This window comes from Equus asinus, chromosome 27 (assembly GCF_041296235.1).
Source record: "Equus asinus isolate D_3611 breed Donkey chromosome 27, EquAss-T2T_v2, whole genome shotgun sequence".
Lineage (NCBI taxonomy): Eukaryota > Metazoa > Chordata > Mammalia > Perissodactyla > Equidae > Equus > Equus asinus.
In genome coordinates this window covers 23796766-23822102 of record NC_091816.1, presented here as the reverse complement: position 1 = coordinate 23822102, position 25337 = coordinate 23796766, and the positions used below count along the sequence as shown (strand labels likewise).

The following is a 25337-nucleotide window of genomic DNA, read 5'->3' as shown; positions in this document are numbered from 1 at the left end:
ATTTGGAGAATGTTTTCCAGTCATCTTTATGGTCAATAAAGGCAAATGGGAAATAGATGCAATTAGCCTCTCTATTGGTTCCACCAAATACTTTTATTTAATAATTTTCACCGATTGGCATATATTCATTCATTTATTCAAGAGGAACTCCTCAAGTTGAAGGCACTGGGCTAAGCACTGTGGAAGATTCACATCTAGAAACAAGGCTACATTAACGGTCATCGTTAAATGAAAGCTGTTTTTCTATGGATTGTAATAACTTTCTGTAAGGAATTTATCTTGCTTTAAAGAAGCCAATCTTAGTAGCTTTGAATCTACCAAAGATGACGAGAATTCTTTAAAATAGATGTGATAGGAATGCAGGTTCTGGAGTCAAGTTGCCTGAGTTCCAGCTCCACCCTTTAAGACTATGACCTCAGACAAGTTACTGAACCTCTCAGAGCCTCAGTTTCCTGTAAAATGGAGAAGATAAAAATACCTATCTGTATTAATCTTGGGAAATAGTAAGTGCTCAATTAATGTCAATTTATAGTAAATTGGAATAGACGTTAATGGTTACTTCACATAATTTCTCATTTGTAAATCTTTGTCTTTAACTTTATTTCCCATCACCGTGTATGTATCAGTACTGCAACCAGACTGAAACACACAGTGCTCTCAACACTGGGAGCTACCTTACACTTCCTAGAAATACTCTTCCCTTCCTGGACTAACCAGCAAACTCTTACCCTTCAAGACTCAGTCCATACCATCTTTCATTTTAGTCACTTAGTCATCATCCAACTTTTGTTTTTAAATGCTTATTCTGAAAGGCGTCCTCCTGGAAACACTTCTACCAGCAACGTAACCGTAAGTAGAATTAGCACTGCTTAGAAGAGGGCCTGTGGAACATGCATCTCAGACCATCTTCCTCTTTGGAAAACTGATCTTGTTACATGTTCAGTAAAAACTTGTTACTTGCCAGTAAGCCACTGTCCCCCAAATGTATTTATTCTGTGTATTTTTGCCCTCCCTCAGCTTTCCTCAGTTTTTAGAAGGCTTTTAGGGCCGTTACTTTAAAAGTAAACCAGATAACTAGCTGAGACATACAGAATTTTTTGGAAACATGGTGTGCAGTGATTAAAGGGAGAAGAGCTTTAACAACTTCTCCCAAAATTCCTGTTCCTTGGGAAATTTCCACATGTAACAAAGTCAACAATAATTACCAGACTTAATGCATGCTGAAGAGAATTTTGTTTTAAAGAAAAAAGGATGTAACATGGAGACACATTCATCACACAAGTATCCCATCGCATATGTTAACTGCAATACAAATGTTCCTTCTCTGATAATACCCGTATTAGTTAGGAGTTCCTGAAAATGAACCTCTGGGCAAACCTGAAGCTTAATTCTATGCTTTAAAAGGGAGCGCTTACCTATTGATAAACAGACAAAAGGGAACTTGGCAATATGGACACGTGTTCTCACGTACGTCCGACATTCTTTAAATATCAAAAAGGTATTGTGAATAGTTTAAATATAAAAAAAACAACACAAGCACAATAAGCTTGTCCTCTAAAAGCATAATGATAAGCATATCTTTTTCAGTCTGCTCTCAAGGGTATCCTTAGATAGAAGGAGAACCACTGAAGATTTTAGGGAAAAAGACACATGGCCGGAGCTTTACTTTTTAGCTAATTTGAAAAAGTGTTTAGGAAAAGACAGTCGAGAGATTATATATGCGGTCAACGGCTACGATCTGAAGTCAGGAAGCCTGATTCTAAAGTTTCAGAGAAAGGAAGCACTCCAGCTACACCGGAGAGACGCCCGGACCCTCGCCCCCCGCCCTGCCGGTCCCCCGCGCAGCTCGGAGGTGCAGTCAGCCGGAGGAGCCCGGAGGTGGCAGACGTGCCGGGCCGGGGTCCTTCCTCCACGCCAGAGGCGAGGGAGAGCCCACGTGTCCCCGTCCCCTGCGCCCCCCAGGCTCAGCGAGCTCAAGATTGACAGCTGGGACGCTCGACGCTTCCCGAGGCGACAAACCCGGGAGTGCTCTACTCTTCTCTCCAGAAGGGGACACGTGACCACAGCTGGGTGACTTTACAGGACTCCCCGATGTGGGCACGGCAGCATTTTAACCTCGGAAGGGCTGCTTAGAGACATTCTTTAATTTCGGGGGTCGGTGTGGCCGGCACCGCGGTAAAAGCTAGCCCCTCGGTTCCCACTCCCCGCCCCCGCCCCCACCCCCGCCCCCACCCCCACCCCCAGCTCTCGCTCTCTCCCGACAGGGGCCGAGCCCGGGGCGACCCTAAAGGATTCTCATTCCTTCCTCCGTAGCCGGGGGCGGGGGCGGGGCGGCTTCCACAGGGGGCGGTGCGGGAGGGCTCCCTCGTTTCCTGGTGACGTGCGTGCTAGCAGAAACCAGAACCTTCGCCCGCGACTCCCGCGTCTCCGTGGGGACAAAAGGGCTGGGCACGGCGGGGCGCGACGTGCCAAACGCAGCGCACCCTATGGCGGCCGCACAACCCCCGCGGCCCCCGTCCTCCCCTGCGCACGCGCACTGGGGCTCCGCCCCGAGGTGGGCGGGCCCGGCGCCTCCCCGGCTGGCCAATCGGCTGGCGGGCCCGCGCCGCCTCTCCCCGCCCGCCTAGCCGGGTCCCCGGGTGCACGTGCTGCTTGTTTGTGTACGTGCGGCGGCCGCGGGGCGGGGAGAGGGCGGGCCGCCGGGGGTTAGGCGGCTGGGGCGCGGCGGCGAGGGCGGGCCCGCTGCGCCGGGTGATCTTTAAATTCTTGACCACTTGGGCAGCGGGTGCACTCTTACCTGCCGGTCTGCAGCGAGCGCGCGCCGCCCTGCACGCCCGAGGAAGCCTGTCCTCTGCTTCAGGCGGGAAATGCAGTTGCTGGATTGCAACCCGGAGGTGAGACTCGGGCCCTTTTTGTCCCGCAGGCTTAAGCTTCCAGGTGTTTGTCTGCTCGGAAGCCCTAGCGAGGGGGACTGACCCCTGGGCGCCGCCGAATCAAGCTGCTTCGGAGGTGGAAGGTTTTGGAGTGGGGAGCGATTTTCAACTGCGGGAGGGTGGAGGATCGGACGGAGGCGAGAGGGATGCTGGAGCTGTTCTCCTCCCGCAGGTGGATAGTCTGAGGCATCTGCTGGAGGCCGGGGCCTCGGTCAACGCGCCCCCGGATCCCTGCGAGCAGTCGCCTGTCCACTTGGCCGCCGGGGGCGGCCTCGCTTGCTTTCTTCTCTGGCAACTGCAAGCGGGCGCTGACCTCAACCAACAGGTAACTAGGTAACTGATTGTTGCTGTGTGCAGTGCTCCCCTCCACCCCAAAGCCGCACAGACATCTCCGAGACGCCCAAAGAGTCAGTTGTTTCAGTTGTTAGAAACATGTCTACGGCAGCGGTGTGCAATAGAAATATAATGCGAGACACGGATGTAATTAAAAATTTTCTAGTGGCCACGTTAATGAAGTAAAACAAAACGTGAAATTAATTTTATAATTTAACCCAGTTTATCGAAAATATCATTTCAGTGTGTAATCAATATAAAACATTACTGATGGATGTTCTGCATTTTCTTTCCGTGTGTCTACTCAGTCTGCTGTGTGTTTTACATTTATAGCATCTTTTGATTCAGACATTTCAGATGCTCGTTAGCCTTAGGTACGGCTACTGGCTACTAAACTGGACAGCATACTCAGGGCTGCAGTTTATTTCAGAAGGAACAACTGCTACATTACCAAATTAAAAGTCTCAGTGTAGCAACTGAAACAGTATTTGTGAGGCATGCGTACAACCGTTATAGTTACCTACAGAACTTGCTTTTGGTAGTCTGCGTCTTCCCTTGGATATTAAAGTATGGTGAATTATAAATTGTAAATTTTTTTACCTCTATAGAACCCTATTTTGCTTTTATTCACTTAAATTTTAATATATGTGGCTGTGCTGTACATGTTTTTGTTAATGAAACCTTCGTGTTTAATAGAACACCAAGTGAACTTTCTGACAAAAACCTGAATTGACAAATTCAGTCCGGTACAACACAGTTCTAACTGGCTTCCTCATGTAGCTTCCTCCCTAGTAATGAGACTTCACCCACCAACTTCCACAATCAGGAGTTTTGGGATTAGACTAAAATGTGCTGTCTTCTTTCTAAGGATGTGTTTGGAGAAGCTCCCCTACACAAGGCAGCAAAGGTTGGAAGCCTGGAATGCCTTAGTCTGCTTGTAGCAAGTGATGCTCAAATCGAGTAAGTATAAAATCGCTGGCTTCAAATTTTATATTTTCTTGGATTAAACTAATCAGAGTCCTGAAGCTTAATTACATGTACTTTTAAGAATGATGCTTACCTAATTGATAATTTAGTTATCATTTAAATGTTAACTTAGGTTGTTAATGATATCTGATACTATTGAATCTGAATAAGTAAAAAATGGATCCTCAGCAGTCCAGAGGTGCAGCTGTGTTCATCTGTCATGGCAGTATTGCATCTTAGTTTTGGTTTAGGAAATCCATCCTATAAAAGTTCTCATTGACTTCCTTTGGGTACTTATTCGTTGTATTGAACACAGAATACTCTTTCATTCCCTCCAAAATGGAATGTCCACTCTGCTGGACTCTGTGCTAGCCAGTGAGGATACACTAGTGAGCAAGAATGGAATTTCTCTATGCTTCCTTTGCCTCTTCTATTGTGAAACCAACATTTGTATGAGGCCAAAGCTCCTTTGTTAGGAAGATAATAAAAAAAAAAAAGGCTAAACAATTGTCAGTTTTTATTTAACTTACTTTTTTCCTTTAATTCAGCCTATGTAATAAGAATGGGCAAACAGCTGAAGATCTCGCTTGGTCATGTGGATTTCCAGAATGTGCCAAATTTCTTACAACAATTAAATGTATGCAGACAATCAAATCAAGCGAACAGTCCAGTAGAGATCATTGTGTTCCAGTGCTCAGACAGAAACGAAGTTTTGGAAGTGTAGAAAATACGAATGGGAAAAGGAAGTGTTGGTAAGTAACTCATGGTTTCTTTTTTCTTCCTCCTTCCAATGTACTTAGTACAGAATTCATTGTTTCATTTAAATATTGGCAGTCTTATTTCTAGTCTCTCTTTCCATTTTCATTCACACATTTTAAGAGTGGTTACAGTGACTCCTACTAGATTCTAGAAACCAAAAATTATCCTGCATGGCGGAAGGTTGGGGAGAAAACTTTTTTAAAAAGTTTTTAACGTTACCGTGTTTTTTAACAACAGATGTCATGTTGGTTATGAAGAGGTCAGAAGAAGGCCCTCCCTTGGTGCAGGTCTGCTGCTCAGCTACAAGCTAGGACTTTTGGCTCACTAACGTGTGTCCTTCTAAGAAGGAGGAAAACTTTCTTCTAAGTGAAGATCACATTTCACAATACATGTATTTACATGCCTATAATATTTTGGCTGTGCATACTTTGTCTTTTAAATTATTAAAGGAATATCTAAAGAATTCTTTGTGCAGTATTTACAATCTTTGAAAACATATCGTAGTTTAAACCATCAAACTAGACTCAGGAATTAATTTGAAATTAAACTTTTTCTTTATTAACAAATTTATAATACAACTTTATTACAGTCTCTGAGTCCAAGATATTTTAAATGATATTTGGTCGCTGGGGAAGACATAAGTTATAGTAAGCATCCTTGTTCCAAAAGTCTGGGCCCTTCCATCCACACCAGCCCTAGATTGGGAAAAGGGAAAGCAAAGTTACAGGACTACGTGATCAAAATTGTGACATTTTACAATCCTGCTCTGTCAGCAGGATCTTGAAATAAGGCTCTACATACCCATATAATTCAAAGATTTGAATTCCTATAAAGCATAGAAAAGTATCTTATTTGGGTCCATTTCAGAGAGAATTTAAAAAAATTTTAATTCTATAGTATTTAATTACAGAAATTATAAAAAAGAGAAAGCTTCCTTATGGTAATTGTTCCCCCAAATACCACATTTTATTGATTCTAAGATGTACAGCTTTACAGTTCCGGCAGCCGAGGGCATGTGAGAGTTTAACTGGCTGTCTGTTTCTCTTAGTCCACAGCCGTAATATGCACTGTGCAGTGGCGTCTTAGCTACGAGGAAACAGGGCAGTAAGAAACCGGAGCGCTGCCCCTTGTGTTGCAATCTATGCCCTTGATTTTCCTCAGCCTGGAATCATTCCCTTTTCCATTCCTCATATCAGTAGTAACCCTTTTCCCCAGCACAAAATTACTTTCAAATAAAATCTTATGTGAATATAAAAATTTATCACATTTCTTGTAGGGCCATTGATTTCTTTTCAAGGCCCAGCCAGCGACTCGGGTGTGTGACATCGTTCTGAAGTGAAATGCTCTCTTTGTGAAATACCTGTGAGGAGGCTGGCCAGGACTCTGGAAATACCACCGAGTGGCCTTCTTCCTGGCCCTAGCTAACTGGGAAGAAACTGCTGGGGATTCTCGCAGGGACCTCGAGTCAGAGTTCCCAGTCCCTACAGAAGATAGTGTGTTGGCTGTTTTCACTGTGGAGGTGGGAGGGTTGAGAAGAGATGCTCTTTCATTTTTTCATTTTCCTTTTTCTAATTGCAAAAATAAGATACACATTGTAAAAATTCAAAGGGGATGGAAGTAAAACATAAAATAAATCCTGCACCAGTCCCACTCCCCCGCCCCCAGGTAACCACCGTTAAGTTTGGTTTATGGTCTTTGAGACCTGTCTCTATAGATAAATAAGCTGCTTTTTAGTATCTAATTTTTTCAGCAAAACTTTCTCTAATAAATTTAATGTTCTAAAATCTGTTTTCTTAAATAGAAAAAAAGGCTTATATTATCTCTCTCTTAATCTCTGTGTGATCCTTTCACACGGGTAGGCCTTCTCCAGGTAACTAGACTCAATTGTTTTTAAGAGAAGTGGGTAGAGAGGGCACCAAAGCCAGAGACTGATGGCAGTAGATGGGGGCCACGCTGCCTGCCTTTGAGGTGAGTGCCTGGGACCTCCCCACGGAGGTAAAGAGAGGCCAGGCGGAGGCAGAACTCTCCATGGCCCCTGCCATAGACTGAATGTTTGTGTCCCTCCAAAATTCGTATGTTGAAGCCTGGTCCCCAATGTCATGGTATTTGGAGCTGGGGCCTTTGGGGGGGTGACAAGGTTGTGAGGGTGGAGCCCTCGTGAATGGGATTAGTGTCCTCATTAAAGAGGCCCCAGAAAGCTCCTTCATCCCTTCCACCATGTGAAGAAGTGAAAAAGACTGCCCTCTGGGACCCAGGCCGTGGATCCTGGATTTCCCAGCCTCCAGGACTGTGAGAGGTGAATTTCTGTTGTGTAGCCACCCAGCATATGGTACTCTGTTACAGCAGCCCTGGTGGGCTAAGTCAGCACCCTAGATTCTTGAGTCAAGTGAGGGTCAACAGTCCTACTGATGGCCAGGCCTTGGCTTCGTGGTTTCTTACGTGTGCTCATAGAGCAAAGGGTTTTATGTAGTTGCAAAGTTCTACAGAAATATAACTAGCAAAGGAGAGCGCAGTTCTCAGAGAAAGTCACCCGGAACTATGCCTTACTCTAGCTAATTGCTCCAGAAAACCCCCTCTAGATAATTCCATCTAGTGCAAAGTCCCAAAAGCAAGCCAGAAAGAAAGAATTTTATTATCTCTATCTTGCCTCTAATTAAAATAATTAAGGCTTGCTTCTGTGCCTGGCTCAGATGATGACCCTTCTGGAGTTAGCTCCTGCCCACCCCTCCAGCCACACCTCTTCACCAGCTCCAGTGCTGTGAAAACTCCCATAGTGCCTGGCTTTTCTTTCCCTGGCTCTCAGTGGTCCCCCTACAGGATCAGCCTTGTAAACTCCACCTTAGCTGCCATATGTTTCCTTGGGGTCCTTTCCACACGCTCCTTCTCTGTCCTACACTAGACTGACAGCTCCTTCAAGATCTTTTTTAACGCCCTAGTGCTTAGGACAGTGGATGGCACATATGAGGCACTTAGTGCATGCTGACTGAATGAGCACTTTGCTACAGAAGGAGAGTAAATATTGTTCCTATTTTCAGTAAGATAACAGGTGCCAGCCAAAAACGTTTCATAGAGTAAAAAGTCCAAATGCCTTGAAAGAGAAAAGCAAGGAGAAAAACACCTGAAATTTTAAGAACACGTTTATAACCTGTTCGTATTCACAGATACTCTTATCATTAGCAAAAGACTTTACTAACCTGGGGCTATAAGAGAGTGCTGCTACACACACATTCAAGCACTTTACGTCCTAAAACATCTCATCCTTAGGACTTTAGTAACCTAACGTAGTTACATTCTTTTCAACCTGTGAAAACATCTCACCAGTGAATGTCAGCGTTAAACCAGCCAATTCCCCAGGAATGCTGCTTTTAAAAAAGTGACCTAATTAAACCATAACTTCAAAGTTCAGAGTAACCTTTTTATTGGTACTAATGATATTGACGTAAGTAATAACAGGATAAAAATGAAAGATAGTGGGTAACAGGATATGTTGTCATTATGACTATTTAATAATTATGATTAAATTTATACCTCCTTTAGCTGATATTATAAGCATAACAAATGTCTCAAATTCAAATCCTTTATAGAATGAGATTAAGTTCTATGTAAACAAGTTAAAAGTGGTCTAGCCTCCATAATGTCCAGCATACTGCACAGCTCTTTTTGGTTCATTCTAAAATTATAAAGGGTTATATATTCCTCTCTCGTATTCCAAGGCATTGGTAAACCTCCATACATTTGTTTGTGCAAAGCTGTAAAATCTCGAAAGGAATAGATTCCTTTGTGTTCCACTGTTAAGTTCAATAACTGAGGAAGTCTTCTGTTCCCTCTTTTCCTCCCTACCCAGAGAGAGTCCTCAGCCCAGCCTTAGAAACCTCCTGGGAGTGAGGAGCCCCGCCTCGGTTTCTAATCTGTCTTTCCGTTAACAGCCAGTTTGCTATCCTTTGGTTCTGGGCTCTTTGCCTTGTATCTAAATTCGTGTTAAACAGACACTTACCTTTTCCAAGATAACTTGCAAATCTTCAGCGCCTGTATAATGCGGATCTAAAATCAGAAACTTTATCTGCCCTGTAATCTCATTCCACGCAACTCCTAGTATCGTGTGGGCCAAAACTCCTCCTCCTACAGAAAGGAAGTACCAAATATGAGAGGGCCCACAGTAACCTCAACTTCCCGTTCAACTTCAATTTCACAAGACTACTTTCCTATTGACTGATCTAACACAGCATTAAAAGTGACTAGCCTACATTATAAAAGACCACAAACAATGTCAAATATACTCTGAAAAGATAAAATTACATCTTTAAGATAGAAAAGATACAATCCTATCTATGACCATATGAGGTCTATATTCCACTGCCCTATCCATGGAATGACCTAATCTGGATTTAGAAAGGGCCACAGGGGGTCTAAACTCCTCCCCGCAGGGTACCATCACTGTGCTGTGGCACTCTGCTCTGCGTGCCTCCAGGGGCACAGTGCACCCCCTCCTTCGTTCCTTCAGATATCCTGCTGAAATCTGCCTGCCTGCCTGCCTGCCTTACACTCCAGTCTCAGCTTGCCTTCTGTCATCAGAGGACAAGTCTCATTCCTCACAGAATCGAGCATCTTTAGATTAGTTAATATCTAGAGCAGTTAATCCAATCCTCTTATTTTACAAATAAAGCCCAGAGAGGTTAAGCAGTTTGCATAATGTCACACAGCCGGCCAAGTTAGGGACAGACACATGACTTATGATGCTCAGTTGAGTGATTGTCGCCTCTTTTCCTTACTGCTCTCAACTCTTTAAATATTCGAACAGTTTATTTCTCTTCTTAGCCTTTACTTCTGGTTACTATAATCATTTTTTTGTAATTTTCCTCCTGCCTTGGAAATTTTAAAATAAATATCCAGAGGTCATATGAATGGTATAAAAGCTAGTTCTAAAATATTTAAAAATGACTGATTTTATGTGACATTAAGCATTTACATTAACGACAAGTCTACATGCCCTCCACTCCACCCAGAGAACACAGGACGGCCCAAGCTCTTACCGATCATCACTGGGGTCCCTTCGCTCTGGAAATGGTTGGCCAGCTCCCGCCCTTGAGAGGCCATTTCAGAGCCTTGGCTGGCAAAGAAACCATTTTCTATCAGAAGGACTATTGCTAACAATAGGGTCAAATAATGAGCTTGGGAACCAATGTTTTCTACCTTGTTTGGTTATTGAAAAAAACACAGTATAAATATAAATCAAATTAAGTGGTAGGGAACTGACTGAGAGGGCAATTTAAAGCAACACAACCCTGTAAATACTGAAGGTCGCTAAACGTGCTAGGAAAGAAGCACGAAGACCTGCGGTCTCCACTTCTGGAACTGCACAAAGGAGGCCGTGGATCTCTAACATGAGACTGAAAGTGGCCACCCGGATGCCCAGGGGGCTCTGCTGGGTGGGCTGATTGTCAGAAGAATGAGTGTTAAGTCCTGGGCTCTTGTCTGCTGGCCATCAGACTCGGGGTCCGTAGTTCCTCCTTTCAGTTGGGACCAATACCCGCCCGTCTACATAAGAAAGATTCCAGCAGTAAAAGACGATGTCCATGAAGCCAGTGTGAAAACCGCAAAATGTTTTCAAGTACAACGCATTATCTCTGGGGAATTTTCAATGTCCTGTGCAATTTATACTTTTGGAAAGATGGATAGATGAAGGATGAAGGGAGATATTTTTTTAGAATGGAGGTGCCACATGGTGCTAAACCTTAGCTCTTGCTTAGTAAGGAATGTACAAATAATGTTTAATGTGCCAGAACTTTCACTTTTTAGTCACCATATGCTTCACTACTTAATCTGTCATTTATCTGTTCGCACTGACCTCCACAGCCAATCCAAACTGCAATTGTGAAATCAGCTGTATTAAAGCATTTGGACACATAAAGATAACATCACTGTATTTATCAGGGTGGTTGTAACAGAAAATGAATTTGAAACACCAGCTCATAAATAAGGAGCAAGCTAGTTATGGTCATAGAAATCAATCTAATTCATATTTGCTCACATTTTGATGTTGGAATCATGGTTAAATGCTATTGGAAAAGATGAAATGAATATATTATTCAAACACATTATTAGCTTATTAACATCTCACAAATAAAAAGAGCAGGAGGTAGATGAAAAGGTCAGTCATAGATCAACAATTGCTTTTCTCCTTTCAAGACTTTGTAAAGACTTGGGCATAAAAAGCTTGATTTTCTATAACTCCACTCAAAGTTGACATACTTCCAAGTTTTTCTCTTCTAGGCTAAAATTAGGTCTAGGCCACACAAGTATGTATCACAAAGTTCACTCACAAACCCAAAAGTCTTCTAAAAAATAACCAAAAAAATTTAGGATTAAAAAAATGAGATTTATAAAGCAGTGACGCAACATGGAGGAAGAGGAAGGAGTGAAAACAAATGTGGGGAAAAGATAAATAATTTTACTCTTATTTTAATAAAATGACAAACTTGCTTTGAAATGCTTTCTCTAGTTTCCTAAAGTGTCCTTACCTGACAAACAGTATTTTTGAAGTTACCCCAATCAATTGGTTCAGCACCAGCTGTACCTCAATCGATCCGATCCACTGCCGAGATCCGACAAATGTCGCTGGTTTGTCCCCCGCATCAACTAGAGCCTGTATGTGTTTAAAAATACCACAAAATCCATATGCAAGACAAACATTAAAAGTTACATTGAGGGCTTTTCCCTGATTACCAGTATAATTTTTTCTTTCAAAACAGAACTAAGTCTGTGCCTATGAGGTAATAATTATTAAAGGTATATTAAGGGCTAATGAAACGGCATGCTCTGTACCTGCTGAATTTCTCTGTGTGTTGGAATGGATCTCTCCGTGTAGCCCTGGTGTCTGAACCAAGAGCAGATAGTCTGCAGAGATCGATAAGCACAGCCCCAGCCACTGTCGTCCATCCGACCCTGCATGTAATGATGATAACCATATATGCCCTGGACCACATAAACCTGTGTAAAGAGAAGACTATAGTACGTTATTGACTTAAGATGGAGGCACAGATTCTACACATATACTCAAGTCAAGTTAACTGCTCTCAGAGCTAGAACGTTAATTTAGCTCCTTATGAAAATGCCTTCAGAGAACTACAGCTGAACAGTATACCCTATTAGCATTTCATTAAATGTTTGAAGTCCTTACCAAAGGCTATAAGGCCTGGCAAGTCCTGCCTTCCGGCCTCCTCTCCAGCTTCATCTCCTACCACTTTCCCGTTGCTCGCTCTGCTTGAGGTTCAGAAGTGCCAGGGGCGGTCTGATCTCAGAGCCTTAGGTTCTCTCTGCGTGGAACACTCTCACTTCCCTCGGGTCTCTATTCAAATGTCAGAGGCCTTCCCTGGCCATCCACCCTAAGAATGGCATACTCCCTCACTACCCACCCCCTGCCCTGACTGTCACTCTCTATCTTGCTTTATTATTTTTTTTATTTTTCAAAGCACTTAACACTACTTACACATTACTTATTATTACTTTTTAAATATCTGCCCCCCACTAATATGTGTGCTCGGTAGCATGTACTGTGTCTTATTTATTTCTGAGCGCAAGCTTTTACAATGGGCCGGCTAACATTAATAATCAATAAATGTTTGCTGAATAAATGAATGAATGAAGGAAGTAATAAAGAAATGAACAAACGAAGGGTCCATTTAATGGGACATATGACAAATGTTTCTGCAATTCTGTAAACCTGCCATGATTACAGCCCAGGTGTGCTACTTAAAGATCCTTAAAGAAGGGCCAACATCATACACATTCTTTCCTGTAGTATAATGTTAAGAGTATACACATCTTTTTTGACAAACTGGTATTATTATTTTTAAAAAATGAGGTTAAGAAGAGTCATGAACAAATACCCAACAATTAGAGAATATATACTCTTGTCAAGCACACATATAAAATTTATAACTAGACCATTGTGGTAGGCTGAAAAATGGTCCCCAAAGGCTATCTACATCCAAAACCCTGGAACCCGTGGATGTTACCTTATATGGTTCAGAAAAAAAAAAAGAAAAAAGGGGGTCTTTGCCGATGTGATTCAATTAAGCATCTTAAGATGAACGATTTTCCTGGACTCTCCAGGTGGCCCTGAATGCAACCACAAGTATCCTGATAAGAGAGGGGAATTTGAGACAGAAGAGAAGGCAACGCCCTTGCGGAGGCAGAGACAGGAGCCAAGGAACACAGGCCAAGGAACACGCGCCGCCAGAGGCTGGAAGAGGCAAGGAAGGGACTCTCCCTAAGAGCCTTGGGAGGGAGCGTGGCCCTGCCGACACCTTGACTTCAGCCCAGTGGTCTGATTTCAGACTGTGGCCTCCAGAACCGTGAGAGAATACATTTTTGTAATTTTAAGCCCACCAAATTTGTGGTGGTTGTAGCATCCATAGGAAATGAATATAAGTCTCAATAAATTTCAGAGTCTGGATCACAGAGAAATTGTTTCTGACCAGTAGGCAAAAGAGACAGAAATCAGTATGTATATGAATGAATGAATGAATGAATAAATAAATTTTAATATATTTGGACATTAAAAAATACTTCTAAATAACACATGGATTAAAGAAAAATCATAATAGAAATGTAAAGATACTTAGAAGTGAATAAAACTAAAATACTTCAAATTAAAACCTCTGAAAGCAGTACTTTGCTTGAAATTTAAAACCTTAAATTAGAAAATAAAAAAGATTAACAATAACATAAGTATATCCAACTTAAGAAGTTAGAAGAAAAACAAGTCAAAGAAAGTAAAAAAGTAAAAATTAATGAAGTAGAATACAAAAGTTACAATAGAGAGGGGTCAACAAAGCCAAAAGTTAAAAAAAAAAAAGGGGGAAGCTATAAAAATGATATGAAGAATGAACAAGAAAACATTTCTACAACTACAGTGGAGATTAAAACCTAGGTAAATATATAACCTAAAATGAAAAAGTCCTGTAACCATTAACAAAATTAAATCTGTTATTAAAAATCTTCCCACAAAGAAAATGCTAACCCCAGATTGTTACATAGGAGAGTTGTAACAAATGATCAAGGAAAGATCATGTCAATCTTATATAAACTCCTCTAGGAAATTTAAACAAGAGGGAATACTCCCAAGTCTTTCAATGAGCCAGCCTACTACTGACACAAAAACAAAATAAGAAAAGTATGAGAAAAGAAAATTATAAGCCAGTATCATTCATGAACACATATGCAAAAATCTTAAAATATTAACAAACTAAATCCAGCAGAGAATAAAAAATAATAATGATTCATAACCGAACTAGGCTTATCCCATGAATGCAGATCTATTCCTGTTTGGAGATTTGTGCTGAAGTATTTAGGGGTGTAAATAGCATGATGTCTGCAATTTTCTTTGACATGGCTCAAGGGGAAAAGAGAGGAGAAATGAAGCAAATCTAGCAAAACGCTGACAATTGCTGCACATATCTAACAAGAGACATGTACAGGAATGTTCATCTCAGGGCTGTCTAAATAGCAAAATACCTGGGAAAAATCATACAAAGGCATATTATACTGCAATAAAGATAACTACAGTTAGACACAATACCATGGATAAATCTTAAATACAGAATATTGAGGGAAAAGGTGAGTTATTGAAGACCACATACAGAATGACACCATTTTTATAAAACTCAAAATCAAGCAACACTAAAAGCTACATTGTTGAGGGAATATATGTACATATGGTGAAACAATTAAGAAAAGGAAGTGAACGATGAACATAAAACTCAGTCTAACAGCTCCCCTTGGGGTGTGGGGGAGGCAAGAGTGGATGAGGAAGGAACACACAGGCAGACCGGTATCGTTCTACTTACACTGAGTGGGGAGCTCTCCAGTATTCATTTCCTTACTACGCTTCATAATTCACATATATGTTATAGGTACATATCAAATATTACAAATATTTAAAAAATACATAAATGCTTCTTCCATCTCTGTAATAGAGATAACGAACCCATTTCATTGTCAAAAATCAATCAACCTGTATTCAGTACTTCTGAGTGTCCAGGCACTTTTTAAGGAATTATTAAGAATTAAAAACAAATATAAGAAATAAGAGCTACCCTACAAGAGTTCCAAATAGAGTCTAGGAGAGAAAACATTTATGTAATAATCTACTAGAAAACCATCAAGAGTTACACTGTTTGTTAGAGACTCTAAGTTTTTTATTTCCATTCTGATTCTATGACTGTGACAGAGCAAGATTTTTAACCAGGAATAGATCTCTCAAGATTTCCTCCCATATAAGCAAACTAAGCGATACCATTTAACATCACTGAGAAGGTGACTAAAGACTCATTGGCGTCCATGTGATGGTGAGCGCCCAGCCAGGGCCTGTACATGGGAAGCTGGTGTGCCCGCAGCTCTTGCAGATGGAACTGGGGTCCCGCATGCACTGTGATGGCTGCAACCAGAGTGGGCTCCTACCTCCTCCAGAGTAGACTCTATATCATATACTCATTTCTAATTCTTAAAATCTCCTTACAAAGCACCTGGAGACTCGGCAGGTCCTCAAGAAATGCCATGAAAAGATGGACAATCACGTTTCCTCTCTGGGGAATTTGAATTGAGAGGTGTGGATTGAATCAGGCAGTGAGGAGCTGGGAATGAAGCTGGAGAGATGCATCCAACGGGCAGCTATGAGGAAGAGCAGGAAAAGTTATAGACAAGCTGAAACAAGGAGGAAATGGAAGATGTGAGGCTGAGAAAGGACAGAAGAGGGACAGGCCAGTTAGGATCGAAAGCATACACACAGGAAGCAGCAGCAGTGCCATCGAGGAGTCGGTGCAGGCCTGAGACTGAGGCAGCTGCCACTCCCAGGGCTGCTTTGTTCGTTCTAAGAGGCTGAGCTGTCCAAGTCTTCCTATTCTCGGATGCCGTGAGACCCTTTCCTCCTGGCCTGCGTGCATCCTTAAAGGGACCCTTCCCCACACTCCACCAAGCCCTCTTACTGGAGCCACCTTGAGCAAGGATCCACCCCTGGCAACTGGCTACATGCTGCACAGGACACATGCTGTTGTACCTTGTTAGACTTCTGCTACAGCGTGTTCTGGGTAGAATATGCCCTTAATCAGCATGATTTCTCAGGTTGAGAATGAAAAAAAAATGGGACAAGCCTTTAAAGAAAATAGGGAATGTAATTTAGTAAGAGCAATGTGGTACACTCTCTCTATTCTTAACCTTTTGAGACCATTGTGAATTACTGCTCCATTAAGCAATGATTATGAAAAGAAACGGGTGGTAAGTCATGTTTTAGGGATGACAGACATTATGAATTAATCCTTACAACTTCCACCGGGTATAAACAAAACACAACTCATGACATTAATGATCAGTTGATTCCCATAAGTAATTATTAAACTCACCATACCAGTCTCTATGTTAGGTGGATTGAGGTAAACATGTGGGTTTCTAATGTAACCATCTTTGTAGGGTTCGTCTGGAAAGTGATAAGCATTAGACCTTCTGAAATAAGGTCTGTCATGAGGCAGATTGAAGAGATCATGTAACTCCTAAATAAAATGAGAATTAATAGAAAAGAGACAAAAGTTAAATGATTTAGATTCCTAGTCAATAAATAAACTCAAAATACAGAGACAAAACAGAAAATTAACTATATATTGGTGATAAAATTATCAAACACACCTATGATTTAATTTACTAAGGCCAAAGAGGGTGAGATTAAACTAAAACCAAATCAGATTTATTTTTGTTTATCTATACATATGGATAGAAACTGGAAGGCAACATAGAAAAATGAAAATAATTTGTTAGAGTGAGAGAACTGAGATAATTGAAAATTATTTATTATAACAGTCTGTTAAAGTACATCCAGGCTAAAGACTGGTTTTGAAACAGCCTTGTCCACAAGTAAATTATAATTAATGATATAACTATATCAAAGTATTCTGAAAAACCATGCTTAGAGTACTTAACAAATATAAGGGGTAAAGATTAAATTACAGAGCAGAAATTGGTGGTAGGAAACCAGCCAATGTGACATCAAAATAAAAATGCACATACATGTTTAAAATGCAAACTATTCCCAATTATATGAAAATCCATAACAGTTACTTCGAAAAGTCTGACATTTGTTTTCGGATCTCCCATGTATTCTAGCAGTGTGAACGGGATCGTCAGCTCTGCAGCTGCTGCCTCTGCACATCAGTTAGTCTGGCACTTGGAGAGAGGTACAGAGGGTTACAGTACTACACCTCTTCTCAGGGACAGAGACCAGGAAGATGCTCCCAGGGCAGAATCTGACAGCTGCCAGGCAAGGCCACACGTCAAAAGCACGCACTCCAAAACCAGTCATTTTGCCAATAAATCTCATTTCTTTGAATGCTGATCATGTTTTCTTCAAAAATGTCTCTAATAAAACCCAAATAACCCTGGGAGGTGGGGGATGGAGTATTACTATAAATTCTAATTAGAATGAGCATAAATCCTAATTTTCCTTCCCTAACTGTAAACTTGTCTCTTTCACAAATCTGGAGGTAATGGAAGGGGAAAGGAATTGCTAACACTCATCAGCTGCTTTAGGCATGTAAGCATCTTTTCATTTTTATATTTCATGATGGAAAAATTTCAGAGAACATATTAATCACTGTGAGCATATGAAATTAAAATGTTCCATATGGTTTAGCATAATACTTTTTCATTAGTAATACTTGAAAAAAGAAGTTATATGAGAACAGAAATTACATAATATGTAAAACAGTCTGTTTCCATACTTTTATATTAAATTACAAAATAATTTACATTATTAGAAATATATAATTAAATATGAAATGAATGATAGTCCTATTTGTTCTAAGAGTAAATGAATTCGTTTTACCTTTCTATAGGCCTGCAGCTGACCATCTGGAATTCCTGATGGATATGAAATTGTTACAAGATTTTTTTCCCCTGGTAATAAAAAGTGCAATGGTTCAGGGACCACAATAGATGTTCCTTTCATATATTTCAAAATGCACTTTTCCATATCAGTTAGTTGATTATGAATTGCATCAACTAGAAGTTTACGAACTCTGTGGAGGGAAATATGTGAGTGCATTAACAAAAGTTATAGTGGGTATGAGAAATCAAAGTGTAGACTTGATATATCCCAAATGTAATAAAAACAACTTGATTGGACCAGGTTTATTTAAGGAAGTCTAAATTATGCAAAGTTAAATAAACTGTTTATTTCCTCTGTGTACATTAGGAGAAAACCCTATAGGTTTTTCATACTGCCCTACTTCCTCCAAACAAACATTTAATTTCTAGATGACTCTTAGTTTAACAATAAACAAGGAGTAAATCCTAGTAAAACCAACAACAACAACCCTGGATATACCTGTACGATATTTAAAAATGGGCTGTGATTACGTTGGGGAGGAGACCTCATTTAAATGTGGCACTAGTATTACAAAATACTTACTTTCCCCACGTTTCTTCTGGAGCGACAGATAGAACTGCATCGACGGGTAAAGTCATACTAACATAGTGGTGTCCTGCGCGTTCTCTTTCAATGATGGGGGTTACGGCTGCCAGAGACGTTGACATTTCCAGCATAAGATCTATATTTACTATTTGATGCTATAAAGATAAACAGTAATAGTCAACTTATAGCACACTGGATGCTAAATATAAGAGGTAAGTAAAAGGACTTTTTAAGGACCATATAAAGCCATATTATGGTACATTGTTTAAAAGCATAAATCTTATTTAAAAAAAATTCTTCTCCGCTTGAAAATAATCTGAAGAGAGGTGGAGAGTTGTGGGGAGTGAAGATGAAATCTGACTGACCATGTATTGATAACATTAAAACTGGTATAGGTTCACCAGGGTTCATTATATTATTGTCTCTACTTTTGTATAGACTTAAATTAAAAAAAGAAATCAGATGAACAAGATACAATAACCACACACCAAAGGAACCTTTAACCATATATTATGACTATATACCCCTGGTCTAAAGACATCAAGAACTATAAACAAATACGGAACTCTGTTAGGAGGTTTGATTTTGACAGTGGTATGGAACAACAACTCTGAAAATACCTCCTGTATACTGAATGAATTTAGCAAAATACTGAGGATACTGGAAGCCAGGTTTCTCCCTGGGAAAAGGTTAGGAATTGTGTGAGACTCACCCAGAACTGGAGGTATAGTTTACACAGATAAATATGAATGTATGTGTTATATATGTGTGTGTGTATGAATAGTATGTACATACAGATGTGGAGAAATGGCTGATTCCTGAGCAGGAATAGGAAAGTCCATAACGTGCCTGGAAGAAAGTAGGAAGCACTCAAAAATACAGTGTCAAAAGGACACTGGAGCCCACTTGAAGGACTTTCTATTGGCCAAACTTTGGAAAATGTAAGCACCAAAATAGCTAACGATAATAACAGACTGTAAATCATCGCATAAAGTATGAACCCATGCTACCATGCGGATATAAACATACAAAGGAAAGAGGAAAAGCTCCTCCTCATAATACAGTCATGTAGAAGGAGAGGAGAGACTCAGAAAAATCGCCACTTTGCACCCTTCAGATTCATGTTGATTGCGGCAAACTTCGTCAATTGATGCTAGAAGTGGTGGGTAAAAATTGGATGAGGAATAGGAAATATACACATTGTCTCAAACTATCTTCCCACAAGATACTTACTAATTACGAGGGAAAAAATAGTACCCTCACAGTGGACAAAACTGGTGGGTAGCACCTTAAGTGATAAAAGTGACCATCACCAATACGAGGAACTAACTGACAGCACGCGCCTCTCTAATACGATGTGCTGTGGAGAAGGACACGACACTTCCTCTGCGGTGTTCCTACCAATGACCCACGACCTGAATCCAATCACGAGGAAGCCTGAAACAGACCCACACTGAGGGACGTGCTACAAAATAACTGAGCTGTCCTCCTCAAAATGTCAGGCTCCAACTACTGGTAATTCTCAAATTATTATCTGCAGCCCATGATTTTTTTGTACACTCCACATTTGTAGATGTCACAGCTCACGTGGCTACCTCACTGGTGTCTCAAATATAGTATGACCAAAACTGACCTCATGTCTTCCCATCTTCCATCTTTATCCAAGCAAGAAACTGGTCAACCCACATCCGGTTGTTTCCAAGCATCTTCCACTTTATCCCCTGACTCTGTCTTGTATCCTTTCCCTCCTCTCTAGTACCGTGGCTGCTGGTTTAGTGAGGCTTCTCCTGAGGTCCCTGCCCATCTCTCCACCCTCACGTCCAGCCTATCTTCCCAGCCTGGAAAATCACCACAGTCGTACTAATTTTGTACAACTTCCTGCCTTGCAAAAGTAGCTCTATTTTTTATCTCCAGTATCTGGCAAAGTTTGTGGCACATGGCAGGCAGGTACTCAGTAGTATTGGTTCAGAAATTTCAACAGAATCAGAACAGTGCGAAGAAAAGTAAATAATTTCTTATTTCATATCTCACACAGCCTATACGTCACTGTCATGTTTGAGATTGATTTCTTTTTATTTATTTTTAAATAATCTGTAAACGTACTGAACCTGTTTTATTTTTGTGGGAGCAAAGAAAGCATCTAGAAAATCCTTTTAAGATATGTATTATAATGGGACAAAAGTTATCTATGTAAAACAGAGATATAACCTCTGGCAAGCCATTTGATCTTTCTGGACCTCAATAATCTGATCTGTAAAAAATAAGAAAGTTAAGAGGCCAGCCTGGTGGCATAGCAGTTAAGTTCGCACACTCCACTTCGGCGGCTCTGGGTTTGCTGGTTTGGATCCCAGGTGTGGACCTACACACCACTTATCAAGCCATGTTGTGGCAGGCATCCCACATACAAAGTAGAGGAAGATGGGCACGGATGTTAGCTCAGGGCCAATCTTCCTGAGCAAAAAGCGAAGGATTGACGGTGGATGTTAGCTCAGGGCTAATTTTCTTCAAAAAAAAAAAAAAGAAAGAAAGTTGGACTGAATAATCTGTAAGATCTCACTTGACTCCAAATTCAAGGATTTAAAATGTTTCCCACTAAGAAGACAGGTGAGCTGCTTACCAGATCTGGTAACTTTTTGTCTTTCTTCCTCATGAATTTTCGTTTTGTATCTTCTTCTTGTTCAACTCTAAATTTTTAACACACAAAGATGTTTATACTATAAAACAACTATGTATACACTATGAAATGACATTCTAAAAACACTTCTAGCAATCTTGAAACATACTCACTGAATAAAGCGCAGTATGTTCTTACAGGCAGAGCTCTCAGTCAGTTCTCCCGGGATGGTGTTGATGTCGCTGTTAGGCCATATATACACTGAGCTGTGGCAAATTCTGAACACAAGTGCATTTGAGGAAAGTTTGGTTGACAGGTCACTCAACACATGTTTTAGTGCTTTCTTGATAAAAATTTCTAAATTAAAAGAATATAAATAGAAGTTAATAATAAAAATTTTAAACTTTTCTACACGAATGCTTCCACACACACAAAAGTAAAGCAGAGTAAAACTGACTCCCAAATATCCATTTCCCAGATTCAATAATTCTAAAAAATTTTTTGCCTTTCTTTTTTTAAAAAATTGGGATAAAATTCACAGACTATAAAATTCAGATTTTTGGGGCTGAGCTGTGGCCGAGTGGTTAAGTTCATGCGCTCTGGTTCGGTGGCCCAGGGTTTCACTGGCTGGGATCCTGGGCATGGACATGGCACTGCTCATCAGGCCATGCTGAGGTGGCATCCCACATAGCACAACCAGAGGCACTCACAACTAGAATATACAACCATGTACTAGGGGGCTTTGGGGAGAAGAAGAAGAAGTAAAAAAAAGATTGGTAACAGATGTTAGCTCAGGTGCCAATCTTTAAAAAAAAAAAGTCAGATTTTTAACATGTACAGTTCAGCTGCTTTGATTATATTCACAAGGTTTTACAATCATCATGAATTCTAGAACATTTTCACCACCCCAAAAGAAACCCTGTACCTATCAGTGGTTACTCCCCATTCCCCCTACACCTACCTACGGCAATAACTAATCTACTTTTTGTCTCTATAATAGACTCGGCTATTCTGGACCCTTCATATAAATGCAATCACACATTATATGGCCTTTTGTGTCTGGCTTCTTTCACTCAGCATAATATTTCAAGATTCATCCATGTTATGAATTCATCCACAGCATGAATCAGTACTTCATTCCTTTTCATGGCTGAATAACATTCCATGGTATGGATGTAACACATTTTGTTTAGCCATTCATAAGTTGATACACATTTGGGTTGTTTCCACTTACTGGCTATCATGAACATGCTGCTATGAACATTTGTGCACATTACTGTGTGGACATATGTTTTCAGTTCTCTTAGCCGATCCCCTAGGAGTAGCATTGCTGGGTCACAGGGTAACTCTATGTTTAACTTTTCGAGGAACTGCCAAAAACTGTTTTCCAAAGCAGCTGGACTATTTTATATTCCCACCAGGAGCGTATGAGGATTCCACTTAGTTTCAAAATACCGTATTAAATTATAGCAATTAAACTGTAGAATGAAATATAAATTTCTCTGTAGTTCTTTTTCTCCTTGGACTATACCCCACTAAGACTATACAACTACAGCTCTGTGTTCTACAGTCACAGGGGTCTTTTTCTCTGTGTGATACGTCATCAACCTGCTATTTCTCTGACTTCATTTTCAGCGATTCCCTTTTAATTTAACAGAATTTTTGAATATGTAAAACATTTTTATGGTTCCAAAGTCAAAACTACATAAGAAGATGTATTTGAAGAAGAAGACTTTAACTACTTGTCCTAGCTTTATACTCTTAAATCTAAACTGATTTAACCTTGTGGTTCAAATACTTATTTAACTATCACATTGATGTCTCGAAAAATAAATACCTTGGTTGTGGTAGAGAAAAGATTACTTATAATAAAACAGATTTTAGAACATCTTGATACATTTCAGAAAGCTGAATTTAAAGATTTTCAGCTGCACTACAAAAGACAAACATAATTCCTGGATTACCTTCTGTTTATCCCTGAAGGACCATGAGGAAAAGTTTATCTAAAAAACTGTGATGTCTTTACACTTAAGCACCTCGTTTCTCTGTATTTTCTTGTTAATGATTCCCTTCACTGAGTGTTGGGAAGTTTGTTACAGGAGGAAGAATACAATCAAGTCAGAAGACAAGCTCGAGTGTATTAATTAGGTGAAAACTATCTGCAGTACTAGTTTACATTTGATATCACACCATTACATCTATCGATTAGTGGATTCATTACACTGTGCATTAAGTTCATAGCAAAGTACATCTTCAATTTCTATTAAGTTGTGAAATGTAAGGCTTTATCCACGTAAGTAACATATTAGGGAACACCCACCCTTTACTGACAAGATAGGCCTGAAAATGAGTTTGATGTAGTCCTTGTAAAATGGTTCTCATCTTGATGGCACGGTAGAATCACCTAGAAAGCTTACTGATGCCTGGCTCTCTGTCCCAGAGACTGACTTTCATTGGTCTGGGAGTGCGGATTGGAAGGTGGATCAAGATTGAGAACAATATTTTAATCTGAAGGGATGGATCAGAAAGAACATTCTGCATTCTCTCCCTTCCTATTTCCACAGGGCCAGTAAACAACGGCCAGCGGGTGATTTCCTTCAAGGAACTTTGGCACTTTTCATGATTGATTTCATTTATTATCAAGGTGTTAACTATCATCCTTCAGAGATATTAAAATTCTCCAATCCTGACCACTCTCCCCTCAGTTTCAGACTCAAAATTACCAAATGCCTGTTGGGAATTTGTGCTTGATATACTCTGGCATCTCAAGTGAAACAAATCTCAAATACAACTCCACATCTTCCTCCTCTGATATTCTTGTTTGTTTGTTTGTTTTGTTTTTGGTGAGCAAGATTGGCCCTGAGCTAACATCTGTGCCAATCTTCCTCCATTTTGCATGTGGGATTGCCACCACAGCAAGGCTTGACGAGTGGTGTGTAGGTCTGCGCCTAAGATCTGAACCCACGACCCCTGGGCCACTGAAGCAGAGTGCACAAACTTAACCACCGTGCCACCAGGCCAACCCCTCCTCTGCTACTCTTTACCTCAGTTGTGGCAGCAGCCCAAGTCAGAAACAGGAAGATGCCCTAGAATTTGCTTTACACAAACCCTGCTGTGTTTTCTCCCACAGAGTCCAAACCGAGGTAACATTCAAGAGAGTTGCTCTGGAGCCTCAGGGTTACGTACAGTTGCAAGTCTGCAATGGACAAACCTGGATGTGTCATTTACTTTGTGCTCATTGCGGATATTTACATTATTGTGACAATTTTCTGCGAGAGGGCAGTAAAGTTTCTTAAGGAAGGGGACATCTTTTTCTCATTTGCACAGAGGAGCCCCAGGGGCCAGTGGTGGTGCTGGAACACAGAGTCTAAGTTTAAATCCAATTTATATAACTCACTAACTATATGATCTTAGTTTAATTATCTTCTCTCTCAATCTGTTTCATTTGCAAAATGGAGAGGATCTTGGTATATTTCAGCATCAATTTTATAATAAAAAAGGAGAGCTTTTTGGCAGACCTACCATTAGCAGTAGCCAGCTGAAAAGCCAGATCGAGGCCTCCTCTTACTCTGAAGAGTATATCCATAGTCTCTGAAATCACCTAAGACAAAGAAAAGCAAAATTCCATTGTAAAACAAGACAAACTCACCGGCGTATAAATTAGAATCTAACTGAGTTTAGGTTAAGGCCTTAATTAACCTTGACTCTTCAAATTATTTCAAGAGTTAACTCCTTGTTTTATGGAGAAAAACAAAACAAATACCCTAAATTCTAAATCAGGGACTCTCGACCTTTGTTCCACATTAAAATACTGATACCTGGGCTGCACTGCCCGAGATCCTGATTAATTGGCGTGAGGAGGATCTAGGCACAGGGATGTTTAAAAGGGTCCCAGGCCCCTGCTCGCTATGCTAGTGATTCTAACGGGAAAAGGGTGAGGGCCACCGCTCTAAGACAATATTTTTAATTATAGTCTTAACAACGGGTTTAACAATGACACGAGAACATCAATGGTAAAGAACTACTTGAAGAATGGGACATTACGTTAAACCCAATATGATAACACTTGGTGGTGGAGACAATGAGGGGAAACTAATACACCACTAATGGTGGGAGTATGAACTGTAGAATTTCTCAGAGGGCAATGTGACAATAAGAATCAAAAGTCTTATATTCACATTCTTGGCCTAGTGATTCTGAATTTAGAAATTTAGTCTAAGGAAATCTGCAAAACATACCAAGATCCAGGAATAAGAATGTTAACCTAAATGTC

General features: G+C 40.5%; 2 protein-coding genes across 8 annotated transcripts in view; one reads left to right on the top strand and one right to left on the bottom strand.

The window, feature by feature from the left end:
• Nucleotides 1–1607: 1607 nt before the first annotated feature.
• Nucleotides 1608–13449, top strand: ANKRD37 (ankyrin repeat domain 37). 4 transcript variants are annotated; one of them, XM_070500093.1, is made up of 6 exons: nucleotides 1608–2070; nucleotides 2783–2894; nucleotides 3106–3258; nucleotides 4135–4226; nucleotides 4781–4984; nucleotides 13104–13449. In XM_070500093.1, the coding sequence occupies exons 2-6, from the start codon at nucleotides 2868–2870 to the stop codon at nucleotides 13111–13113; spliced, it is 486 nt and encodes a 161-aa protein (XP_070356194.1). In that variant the 5' UTR covers nucleotides 1608–2070; nucleotides 2783–2867; the 3' UTR covers nucleotides 13114–13449. The 4 variants fall into 4 exon arrangements, with proteins under 4 accessions (XP_070356194.1, XP_070356193.1, XP_070356192.1 ...); XM_070500092.1 differs by lacking the exon at nucleotides 13104–13449 and adding an exon at nucleotides 5229–5454 and having other exon boundaries at nucleotides 1770–2175; XM_070500091.1 differs by lacking the exon at nucleotides 1608–2070 and adding an exon at nucleotides 2157–2175.
• UFSP2 (UFM1 specific peptidase 2) overlaps nucleotides 5523–25337 on the bottom strand; it is a 21950-nt gene continuing 2135 nt past the window's right edge. For 3 of the 4 annotated variants that reach the window (XM_070500088.1, XM_070500086.1, XM_070500087.1), the window contains 11 exons: nucleotides 24587–24665; nucleotides 21238–21421; nucleotides 21068–21134; nucleotides 18448–18605; nucleotides 17863–18055; nucleotides 16391–16537; nucleotides 11814–11978; nucleotides 11510–11634; nucleotides 10022–10098; nucleotides 8986–9110; nucleotides 5523–5686 (listed from right to left, as the gene is read on the bottom strand). In XM_070500088.1, the coding sequence (XP_070356189.1) occupies nucleotides 5600–5686; nucleotides 8986–9110; nucleotides 10022–10098; nucleotides 11510–11634; nucleotides 11814–11978; nucleotides 16391–16537; nucleotides 17863–18055; nucleotides 18448–18605; nucleotides 21068–21134; nucleotides 21238–21421; nucleotides 24587–24650 (1392 nt within the window). In that variant the 5' untranslated portion in view covers nucleotides 24651–24665 and the 3' untranslated portion in view covers nucleotides 5523–5599. The remainder of the gene's footprint in view (nucleotides 5687–8985; nucleotides 9111–10021; nucleotides 10099–11509; nucleotides 11635–11813; nucleotides 11979–16390; nucleotides 16538–17862; nucleotides 18056–18447; nucleotides 18606–21067; nucleotides 21135–21237; nucleotides 21422–24586; nucleotides 24666–25337) is intronic. The other variant, XM_070500089.1, reaches the window with a different exon arrangement.

Bases quoted from the DNA above. Each gene is read 5' to 3' on its own strand.
- ANKRD37 (XM_070500093.1), top strand. From the start codon at position 2,868: ATGCAGTTGCTGGATTGCAACCCGGAG. The intron at 3,259-4,134 runs GTAACTAGGTAA...CTTCTTTCTAAG, and splicing joins GCGCTGACCTCAACCAACAG to GATGTGTTTGGAGAAGCTCC. The intron at 4,227-4,780 runs GTAAGTATAAAA...CCTTTAATTCAG, and splicing joins GCAAGTGATGCTCAAATCGA to CCTATGTAATAAGAATGGGC.